The sequence below is a fragment of the Diachasma alloeum genome, unplaced genomic scaffold (genome assembly GCF_001412515.2).
Source record: "Diachasma alloeum isolate Michigan unplaced genomic scaffold, Dall2.0 Dall_scaffold_00195, whole genome shotgun sequence".
Lineage (NCBI taxonomy): Eukaryota > Metazoa > Arthropoda > Insecta > Hymenoptera > Braconidae > Diachasma > Diachasma alloeum.
Genome location: NW_021680360.1, coordinates 1,167,807 through 1,180,298, shown reverse-complemented (window position 1 = coordinate 1,180,298; position 12,492 = coordinate 1,167,807). Strand labels below are relative to the sequence as shown.

At 36.1% G+C, this 12,492-nt stretch overlaps 1 protein-coding gene across 1 annotated transcript in view; it reads right to left on the bottom strand.

Moving 5' to 3' along the window:
* The window catches only part of LOC107048591 (RNA pseudouridylate synthase domain-containing protein 2), a 222,949-nt gene that overhangs the window by 14,590 nt on the left and 195,867 nt on the right, over positions 1–12,492 (bottom strand). The window contains exon 6 of the mRNA XM_015271822.1: positions 2,670–2,757. Within this exon, the coding sequence (XP_015127308.1) occupies positions 2,670–2,757 (88 nt within the window). The remainder of the gene's footprint in view (positions 1–2,669; positions 2,758–12,492) is intronic.

The following is a 12,492-nucleotide window of genomic DNA, read 5'->3' as shown; positions in this document are numbered from 1 at the left end:
CCCCCCCCCCCCCCCCCAAGGTCTGCCCCGCTGTCCATTCTTTATTCCCATTTTTCCCGTATTTTTTATTTTAATCTCTTCAAATTTTTTTTTTAATTTCCGTTGAATATGAATATGGAAATAGTTCGGGCGGCGACGCGGGTATCACAGTCGCGCGGATTCTCACAATGATTTTGCGCTCGCTCACGTATATAGAGCTCGGGGTTCTCGTTTATCCTAATTAGCAATTCCAGCGGTAGCCCCTCTACTTCTAGGCGGGTTGTACAGTTGAGTCACATTGAGGTCTCTCGGCCGTTTGGAAATAATTCCGTCTGTGACGCGATCTCGTCCACTTTTTTTTCACTTGCTTTTTCGCTGGGGTTGAGGCTTTTACTTCTGGGTTACGTGAATTTAAAAAATGCGGATAACACGTGGCTTTTCTGTAATAATGCCCATGAAAATGTGTTTGTGTGGCCACGAAACTTGGAGCTACGGACAGGGATAATTAATCCTCATGTTTATTACGTTGGCGATAGCGGGGAGGACAAATTCTGTGGTGAATGGCTGGTTAAAGGAGATGAAATGAAAAATCATGCATTATTTTGACAATATTTGGGAAACTAGTGGGTTTAGAGGAAAATGTAAAGCCATTGCATGTATGACAACATTTAATGGGAAACCTAATGCATTCGTTAGAAAGTTTTAGTGGTTTTGTTTAGAGAAGAAAAGTCTCTTTCACTCGTTACGGATCTAATTGTAGAATTAACATTAAATTCGTTGGAAATTCCTGTTTCGTTTATTTCCCGACTAGGCAATCATGCGCGCTGTCGCGCGCGACCACCTTCAAGTGAGCGCTGTAACGCACAATAACATCTTCGTAGTCATGAAAATCATTGATTGAGCCATCAACCAATCGCAGGACAAATAAAAAGTTAACAACAAAACAATCATTCAATGTCAATTAGTTTTCTGAATTTCCCGACTATTTTAAAAACTACACTGTTAGAAAAAAAATGAAATTTCATGGACAATTGACTACTAATTTTTGGGACAGTGACACTGAATGCGATTTAGGGGAAACAATCATGAAATTTCAGGTTTCACAGAAAATTCAGTAGAATTCCAGAATTTAAAGCAGCATAAAGACGAGAATTCCTTAATTTATTGAAATTTCCAATCTAATATGAGCATTCAGTGCCAAATTACCCTGAATTTTCAGTGAAACCTGAAGTTTCATAATTTTTTCCCCCTAAATCACCTTCAGTGTCACTGCCCTGAAAATTCAAGAATATATTTACCGGAATTTTCTGGTTTTCTATTCATTTTCAGGGAAAAATGGAACTGAAATTTACAATTCAGTAGCGAAGTGGTAAAACGGTATAAGTGAATTTTGACTATTGACCAGTTTTTAATAAATATCTCGGAATCTAAGGGAGATAGCAAAATTTTTGTTATAAGCTTTTTTGTAGAGCCGATTGAGAGCTACAACAAATGTAGTTATGAAAATTTCGCTATCTTCGTTAGATTCGGAAATATTCCTCAAAAACTCAATTGAGAGATAAGTCGACTTAAACCCGTTTACCAGTTCGCTACTGAATTCTCTTTGATTTTTCCACGAAATTCAGAATTTTCAGTGATAATTAAATTCGATACAAATTTCCAAAAAGTGTGGCGGAAATTTCAGACAAAAATTTCCAATAGTGTAGTAAATTTCAGAAGATGTCACAAAATATTTTTCACGATTGAAAAAATTCTTCAAGAAAAATTTTCATCATTTTCCTGTGAACTCACTAATACCAAAAATATTCACTCAATAATCGATAAAAAATTGAACTCTACCTGCAACCTTTCTCCTAGGTACAGAATTATCTGAGACCTAGCAGGTTAATGCAAAAATGTCTAGTAATACGAAAATGTCAAAGACCATTTTTAGTTATTCAAAACACTTTTGCTGTAAGAAAGCTTCTCTCACTCGTTACGGATATAATTGCACAGTTAACATTAAATTCATTGGAAATTTTTGTTTCCTTCATTTCCCAGCTTTTTAAAAAACTATTAAATTTTATAAGACATGTCCCAAGACATTTTTCGCAACTGAAGAAAATCCTCACAAAAAAACTTCATGAAGTGAAATTCTTCAGAAAATTTCTAGTGCTGTTGAGGTAAAATTCCTAGGGATTTCCGATCAAATTTCCGCAGCACTAGAAGTTTTCTAGCGCATTTCTCCCCGTGTCCTTCAGCATTTTCCTGTAAACTCACTACCACCCAAGATATTCACTCAATAATCCATAAAAAATTGCATTCAATTTCCAACCTCTTCCCCAGGTACAGAATTATCTCTCTAAAAAAAATAAAAAATTGCAGAAAAATATTAAATCACGAGTGCATTCGACGGGAAACGAGAGGCGAAAGCATGACGATGAAATCGCAGAAATGATGCAACTGTAAAAAAATAAAATTAAAGTGCAGGGGATGAAGAAGCGTGAATTACGAAGAAGGTGAAGGATTGCGCACAAGCGAGGCTTGATTGAATAAAAAAATATTACATGCAGTGGGAATTAGATGGGAAAGATGAGGTGTGAATGGTGAGAAAATTGAGGTCCAGGATTCAAGAATAAATTGATCATATGCTGAGAGATGCAATAAGCGTGACACATTTGGCAGTACAGTCCTGGCAGTACACCACTTACAGGGATGGAGGCGGGCTTGTTGACCACGACGACGTCCTCGTCCATGTGTATCACCGTGATCGGCTCCGAGGTGACTGGCACCTCGTGTCTGCAACACACCATATAACCAGCTTAACGTGGCTTTGTTCTATTCAATTACACCTACATTCACACTTACAATTAGAAATTAATTGATTGATTCAAATTTTTTTCCTTGTTGAGATGAGTATTTGATGAAAAAAGTTGAATGTAACAAACAATGATAACAAATTTTTTCAGACATTTCTTTTAAAGCTTTAGATCTTTGTTTAGATTGAAAGAAAATAAAACTTGAAACATGAATACTTTTTACTTGTCTTTCAATTTTCATAATTTAGAAACGAATGGATCGATGGATTTTATTCTAGGCTCATTGGAATAAGAAAAGAGTGTACTTTTCAAAGGAAAAATAATTGTTCCGTTTCATAAAAAATTCAAAGAGTCAAGATTTTTTTTAAATCATTAAAGTCCAAAATGGACTTTAATGATTTTCTCTCTAAATTCTAATTCTCTTAGAATTCTTTAATGCCTAAAGGAGGTTAGGCGGTGTTTGAGGTGAATTTGAGAGTGAATTTCTGTGGTTCCCGGTAGCTTAGTCGGTTAAGTCCAAAATGGACTTTAATGATAGGAAGTCATGGAGAACTATTTCCCAGCTTTGGTTTCATTTTACAGAAGACATTTTCATGGAAATTTCATGGATCATTCAGTTCCATATTGAGATGTCGCACAAATACTCACATCAGAATGATTTTTTTTCTCAATTTAAAACATTGCCATTAGATTTGGGATTAATATATCTCCATCTAAGTTTAGTGAGAACTTTTTTGTAGAAGATTCCTGCCTGTCTCCATGATTTTTTCCCCTAATTTTTTGAATATTAAAGCATTCTAGACAGACTAATCTCTTAATTGAATTTCTCAGATAACAAAAATCATCACTTGGTCTATTACATCAAATTTTTATGGAGATATTTTCTTCCAACTCTGGAAGTATTCTACTAAAAAGTTTCAATAAAAATTTGTCATCATGTGTTGATTTTGAGACATTGTGCAAAAACTCATCTAAAAAAAAATTAAATAAAAAAATTCTACTATTTTTCTGCATTTAATTACTTTATCCAACCATTCCTCATCAATAAATATTCATTTTCTGACATTTTTGCTCGAGTTGAAATGTCGAATTGTTATTGTTTTAATAATTTGCTCATTTGTTTAAAATTATTAAATTCATTGTTTAAATGGGAAAGTGTGAGATACGAAAAAAATAATAAATTAATGCTATAAAATAATCCCTGAGAAGTGAATCAGGCTTCGTTATACTATACCGTCTTTCACCCAATGGTTTAACAACTTATTACGTGGGTAGTTAGTGGTTTTTTTCATACACCGTAATATATGCTGAAAGTTTGCAAACCATTACGACATCCTGGAATCACAGTAGGAGTGATCCACGTTGGAATTGATGAATGCACAAAGTTTGAATTTGAAACCCAAATATTTGATATCAAAACCAAGAGGACGGGGTTTTTTTGGATTATTCATGGCAAAAACATTCGGCTTGGGATTCCACCATCCGGATTTCGGAGAATTGAATAAATCGGGATTCTATTTAAACTCGGTTCTGTTATTTAGAATAACGAAATAAATTTTGAAGTCATACTCTCGCGTTCCTTTCTCTTTCTCGATCATGAGCGAATGAGTCATTTTTAAATTAGCGAATGTGGTGTGTAATAAAATGAATAATTCATTACATTTTAATGAACAAGTATGTTGACACTAATAAAATGACTGGATTTAGGATCAGTAAAAATCGTATTCAAGTCTGGAATAGATTTACAGCACTGTTCGGAAAAAATTGAAATTTCATGAGCGCTTCAGTAGTCATTTTCTGGGAAGCGATATTTAATTCGATTTGAGGGGGAAAAATCATACAATTTTTCCAATGTACTGAAAATTCGAGAATATATTCACCTGAATTTCCATTAATTTTCGTGGAATAATTCAACTGACTTTCATTTCCATTGAGTGTTTCATCGCATTGTGAATTTTCAATGACGAAGTATCTTGAAATTTCAATGGAATTATCACTTAATTAAAATTTCCAAGAAGTGTACTGGAAACTTGAGCCCAACATTTTCAACTGTTAGAAGAAAATTGAAATTTCATGAATGGTTTGATAGAAAGTTTCAAGAAAAATATATTCAATTCCATTTGGGGGAGGGGGGGGGGATCATGAAATTTTCTAATTTCACTGAAAATTCAAGAATATATTTACCTGAATTTTCCTGATTTCTATGATTTTTCATGGAATGATTGAACTGAAATTGACTTCCATTGACTATTTCATCAAATTGTGAGTTTTCAATGACGAAATGTCTTGAAATTTCATTTGAACTGTCAATTGATAAAAATTTCCCGTAAGTGTCCGGAAATTTGAGCCAAACATTTCCAAGTGTCGCGAGATAATTGAAATTTCATGAATGGTTTGATGGCGATTTGCAGGAAAAATATATTCAACTCGATTTCGCGTGTGAAATCCTGAAATTTTTTAATGTCACTGAAAGTTTAAGAATATTTTGCCTGAATTTTCTTAATTTCTATCAAGTTTCATGGAATAATTCAACTGAAATTATATTTCGATTGAGTTTTTCATGAAATCGTGAATTTTTAATGACGAAATATCTTGAAATTTGAATGAAACTGTCAATTGATAAAAATTTCCAAAAAGGGTTCCGGAAATTAAAACAAAAAATTTCCAATAGTGATGTTATTTTGCAAATATTTAAAAAAGTGAAAGATTCAGGCAAAAATGTCAAAAGAATTATTTTTAGGTCATGTAATGTCCATAATGTCATAGATATTCCCCAAACAATCGGCCCAAAATTATTATTTCACCTTTTTCCCTCGATTTCTGCATTTAAAAACCGCAAAATGAATGGCAAAAACTATGACCACCATATTTCCTCGATCATCTCCCAACCCCAATGAGTCATTCTCTTCCCAGATGAATAATTCATGAAATTCCAGAAACAAAACTCGTAAAATCCATTATTTCTGTAGATCCTAACAACAGATAAAAACCCAATTAAATACGGAAATAAAGACGATAATTAGTTCCTCTCACTGGGCTTGTCCTTGACGCTATCAATACCTCAAATTATACGGAGCCATCTTATTCCATTCTCCTCATCAAAGGCAAATCCCTCGTCTAATAATCACTGCATAAACACCCCCTAATCCGGGAAATTCACATCCTCATCCGCAAATCCACATCACATCTGCGAAGTGATTATCCCCAACATACAAATTGAATCAGCAAAATAGCGTATCGATTTTGAATATTCGATTAGTTGAATTCAACATTGTAGTACCCAAACCACCCACTCTATGTCTCCTCAGGGATTCTCGTGTCCTCGAAGCCCTATAGACGCCATAACAACCGTATTAACCCACTACAGCTCCAGGATTGTCAGCTCCAATATTCCCAGTTACACCGCCAATAAATTTTCATTCTCAACCCAGCGAATTATGATCACATTCATTATTTAAACCCCTTGTTTTATGGGTTTAATTGAAGCTGTACAATTGCACACGTGAGAGAAATATCTAACCAATATCAAAATTGCACCAGACAGAATTTCCCTAGGCCGACAAAAACAGTATTTTGGGGAGAATTTAGTGGAGAAATTGTGAAACGCACGGAGAGAAATGTTCAGTAAACATTACGGAACTGATAATTCGCTCACCGATTACGGAATCGGTTCAGAAAATATATGTGACGGTATTGTAATTTTTCACATGAGATTCAGGTAAAAATTATGGAACGCTCTGGAACAATTCCGCGACAGCTCCGGAAAATTTCCTATAGATTCCGATATAGTTATCAAAAAGGCGATTGAAATGAAACCAATTAATTTACTTAATGATAATAGTATATTTCAGCACGTGTGGGGCAATTTCGTCTTTAACGTGTGTGGGGTTTACAGCATGAGCCGAAGGCGAGTGATGTAACCACACACGTTAAAGACGAAATTTCCCAACAAGTACTGAACAAAATTTTATGTAACGAAGCCTGAAACCGGCTGAATTAGACACGAGACGCGAAGCGTCGAGTGTGTAATCCAGCCGGTTTCAGGCATGAGTGGCATAAAAATTCTTTACTAATTATCCGATTAAGAATACCAAAAACAAAAAAGCTCTCGTGACATTTCTTTCTAAAATCACGCCCCGAAAAATGATTCATTTGAATCCAACAAAAATCTTTATTTGAAATTTTTTTACTTGTTTCAAAAGAAAGGATTTAATGGTATCAAATGAACAATTTATCGTATGCAAGAAAACAACTTTTTTATTCCAAATAAATCATTTATTAAAATCAAATCAAGATTCGTCATTGAATAAAAAATATTTATTTAATAAACAGCACCGCAAATTGAAAAAAAAATCAATCTAATGATAAATTGTTTTTTTTCAATAAAATGATTTCATAAAAAATCAGGAATAAAACCTTTATTTTGGCTCAAGGCCCTCGGGCGATGGCCAGTTGCAAGTCCCTTGGAACTTGCAACAAATTCCGTTAAAAAAATTGAAAAAAAGAAATAATAAAAACTTTATTTCGTACTATTGAAATAAACTCATTTATTTGATTCAAGTAAATCATTCTTCTGGGTGCACTCATTTTTATACATGATCAGCGAATTATCAATTATCTGAGTAGAGACACGGAACAATACGAATAGATTTCATTGAAATCGGTTTTTGGAGAATATCTTACGAGTGAAATTCTTGCGAAGACTCTTCTATGACTCGCATTCCGCTCTTCAAACAACGCGCCATAAAAATTTATTTATCGCTGATAAATACAAAGATATTTATTGAAACCTGATATTGAACTCTCACAAATTGACTTTTCCTGTTTCCCCATTTCCCCACTGATTTTACATTTCACTCGACTTGTTTCGCCACTTCCCATCTAGATTCCGTCTGAAACCCGAATCATGTACGATTCTGAGTCTCCCTCCAGCCACATGCTCCCCCAAAAACCAAAACTAGAAAAAAATCCTGGGAAAAACGAAGTGGGTAACAGTAGAAAAAGGAATTACACTGGCAACAAAGCAGCCTCGGTACCTTCACGTACGAGGCTCGAATCACCGAGGCGCGAAGGCCATTTTTGTAAAAAACTATCTACCGTACAGTGCAAGCAGATGAGTATCTCACTTCTCTAAAAAAATTTTATCCTCCACATTTCTGGGCCCTCCCTCCTCCTACGCCCCTATCACACCAATTCTTTTTTCTTCACTTTCAACCCACGGGCTTCATGAATTTAGCACATACGACGCATACTCCACCATATGATTCGACGTTCCACCAGGGTGATTATACAATTCCCCAGAATTTTCCTCTGTCACGAGAAAAAAATCGCCCTAAATTAAGTTTTTATTCTCCAAAATATACGAGTCATTTTTAGAGTTTTGTGTGCACCGAACTATACAAGGAAATTTCCAGTACATGGTGATGCCGCGAGATACTTTACGAGACAAAACTTTGGAGAGATGATCTCGGTCTCAATGAACATGACAATCTTTGCTCTCATCCCAGTCTCCAAATAGGCAGTATCGACTCCTCTCGTGATGACTCCGAGTCAATTTATCTCATCTCGGTCTCAAGTTTTTCGTCTTTTTTAATGTAAAATCTCGACTTTTGTCTCGGTTTGTCTCCGATCGGTTTTCTACATATAAAAAACGCGAACAACTGGAAACCCAGATGAGATAAATTGACGTGGAGTCATCAGAAGAGGAGTCGATACAGCGCATTTCAAGACTGAGACGAGATAAAAAAATTTCATATTTACTGATACCGAGACCCCCAAATCCCTCCAAAGTATTGTCTCGTGATGTCTCGTCAAATGTCTCACAGCATCACACCAGTAAATTTATTGAAAGTTCTTATCAAGTGACCATTGAAATTTCGAGGAATTTCGTCATTGAAAATTCCCGACGGAAAAATTCCGTGACAGTTCCGTAAAATTTTCTCCAACCACATTTCGCTCCGGAATTACGGAAAAGATACGTAATTTTTATTGAATATTTCTATCCGTATAGAATCATCAATCCTGAAAAAACCTCTCAATTCGCGATGCACCCCTTCCCCCACCCCCACCAACAAAAGAAAATTCTCCCCTCGCAGAAGCCTCACAAATAACAAAAGCAAAAACAATAATTTCCACTTTGTCCCGAATTCGGTCATAAATACATAACAAACCGCCCCCGTCTGGTATAAATTCAGACTATCACCCGTTGGGGTCGAGGGCACGCCACTGAGGTACGACAGAATGATATATTACTCGAAACCCCGTTTAGTCCTAGCCCATCCTAACCCCTGTCTTGGGCTATCTCAAAACCTACTACCGATGATATCGGTAAATCTGTTGGTCTCGTCTGCACCTAGCGAAATGTTTATCCCCATTGCACTGACTCGATCGCGTGCCAGCCGACTCCTTCGTACCGTCCACCCCTCACCCCCTCACCAACAAAAGAAAAACGCAGAGAAACGCATTTCGCATCGCTCGTAATCCTCCCCGCAGTTAAAATCGATGTTTAATCTCGCGTGAGATTCACGAATATTAATGAGAGAATTAAACTAGTACACGTGCACCTGGAAACTCTACTACATAGCAAGTACCCTGGGGGTTAATGCAGAAGGGTTGGTAATACGTTGAAATTATTCTATAATAATTTGAAGACAAAGTTTCTCCCAGCCGAACGCTTGAGTCTGATCCCTCGACAAAATTTTCTTATCTACTCCTTTCTCTACGGAACACTCTTGCATGCACTTTGTGCGAATGAAATACATTGGGGAGGGGGGGGGAGATCACTATCGGTATATACAGATAATTAGTTATGAGGAGGGAATTTTCTGGAGGCAGGAGAGAAAGGGAAGGTTTACACATTCGAAATAACCCGAGGAATGAAAGGCGCGGCATTGCCACGTGTCTGATGTATTTTGATATTGTTTCAATCATTCGAAAAGCATCCAATGAAAATAATTTGCCACTCGTGAGGAATGAGAAAACATCAATCAATGGATCAACAACAATTAATATTGAAGAAATGCACACGGAAATACAGTGGACTCTGGTTAGAGTCGACTGTTTTGCGGGATAGGGGAAGCGAATTCGGAGAATTCGACTCTATTTCCCTGCCCCCACTACGCGCTCACGCCGAGCCCGACTTCCGAGAAAACTGGGAACGATAAAATGAAAAATACTATTTCTTTTCTCTCTCAATTCAATACTTAATTTTAATGATAAACTTTAGTTCACAGCTTCAACTATAATAGCAATATTCATATAGAATCAGACGATTTCTTTTATTATCAATATTTTTACACCACTTTCTGATCGTCGTATGATGCACTCCAACCTCATCGCATAGATCATTTATGTTCTCTCCACTATCCAATCGTTCTAAAACACTCACTTTAGTTTTAATACTCGCAATGTTACAGTCGTTTTCTTTACCTCGCTTCCTTATTTTATTTAATCCAATTTTGAATTAATTTTATGCCAACAAAACGAGATCCTCCCCCCATGACAGCCAGAAGTGGACTAAATTTTTTGATCGACAATTCAAATGCAGAATATTTTATTTTTCGTCTCTACTGGAATCGGAAGACAATAGCAATTCGAAGAAAATATTGGAGTGTTTACTCTCCGGCTTGTGTGGTGGCAGAGTGGGGGAAGCGCTCGAGCGGCGAGAAAAAAAAATTGAGGGGAAGTTCGACACTAACCAATATGCCTCTAACCAGAGTCCACTGTAGTCACTTGAAATTTGAGAATTTTTGTGAGCGGAGATTGAATTAGGACTCCAGAACAATGAGACTTCTCTTCCGGTTTACCTATCAATTACACTCAATCTATTGAAAATTGAATTGTACGTGATGTTCAATTTTCATGATGACTTTGGAAATTCAAGCCTTCATTGAAAAATCAATGATTGTTTATCATGAAAAACCCAATTTTCTTGAATTTTCAAGATGAATGAGAAATTTAGTGACCGCTTTCATTTGAAATTGATTTCAACCTCACAACATCGAAAATTCAAATGACGATGTGACTGAAATTTCAAGGAATTTGTAACACTGTTATAAATTCTAAATTTTTAATGACGAAATTCCTTGAAATTTCAGTGAAACTAAAATCCGATAAAAGACTCCGCAAAGTGTACTTTAATAACTGTGTGGAGTTTTTTTCTCCATGTGGCCATTTATCTCTTGAATAGTTCACTATAGAAACAATGGAGTGACTAATAAAAATCTCTTACGCCATGCACACGATCATTTTGTTCTCGTGTTCCACTCCAGATTCATTATTTTGTAATTGTATTTTGTTAATTAATACTTTTCAATTTTTCGGTTTTCATTGTTTCGAGGTTTGGGGTGAAATTGATATCGGAAAATTTTCGAGAGTAGTCCGAGTGATTTACGGACTGAAATTAATATGATTTTATTAAAATTGTTGAAGGATTCAACCCGGAAAAGTTGGAGGGAATGCAATAACGCCGATAGCTGATAATGCAATTTTTAATTGGGGAGGAAACGTAAATACTCGCGGATCGGGTCGTCGGGTAAAACGTAAATATCATCAGATATTGGAAAAATTTTTATTACAATTTTGTCGGGGTCTTTAATTTCATCAGCGGGAGTTTTTGTTTTCACAGCAGTGGGTAAAGGGAATTTAATTGAATCTACTGGACTTTTTCAGAGTGGAATCTATTTTCAGGGGAATTAAAATGAAATCCTCTTCGTTTCCACGATGATATGTCAGTCTTTATTGGAGTTGAAATGAGAAATGCGAATATCTCTATTTAATTTTATTTGCGTTTCAATGAGGATTGAAAAGTCAACGGATTTTAAGTGAAACGAACTTCGACGGATATCTAATATGACCCACTAAGATCTCTTTTTTCATCAACAACAATAATACAGACATTTCCAGGACAATTGATTTTAAGACAAAATGTCACTTGAATATTTGTAACGGAATCTTCTCCACTGGAGAATTAGTTCTTCAAGTCAACAGATTTTAAGTGAAACGAACTTCGACGGATATCTAATATGACCCACTAAGATCTTTTTTTTCATCAACAACAATAATACAGACATTTCCAGGACAATTGATTTTAAGACAAAATGTCACTTGAATATTTGTAACGGAATCTTCTCCACTGGAGAATTAGTTCTTCATGTCCCCTAAAAGAAGTTATGAATATCCAAGTACTTTTGAAATTATAGATTACGCTTAGCAAAACTTAACTGACGTTTAGGTTTTTCCGTATGCGTCCAAAAATCGCCTTTCCCCCTTTTCCTTCCTCACTCATCGCAATTCCCCTCGCACCCCCAATAATTTCCCCCCACAATCTCATCAGCTTCATAATTACCCTTCCCCTAAAAAAAAAAACCCCCAAGTATTGGAGAATTTATGTTCCAATACCAGAGATCATAGTTGGTGCCGCCCTAAAAAAATCGTAAAAAACTAGAGTCCATATTCGTTGCAAACGAAGTACCTCCGGTATCGAGGGGCTGACGGTTGAACGGTTCTTTTTACCTCTTTCTCCCCTGTCCCCATTCTAGTTCATGATACGAGTCTTCAAGCAGAGCTAGACGTGGAGAACTACTGTGGAGTAGAAAATCGAAGGGAGTAAAAAGAAGAGGGACGATTTCCAATGGCTCTCATGGACAAACTCCGCTGGCTTCTCAATCTTCCTTCAATCTTCAAACTCTTCTCCTTCAATCCTAACCCCCCCCCC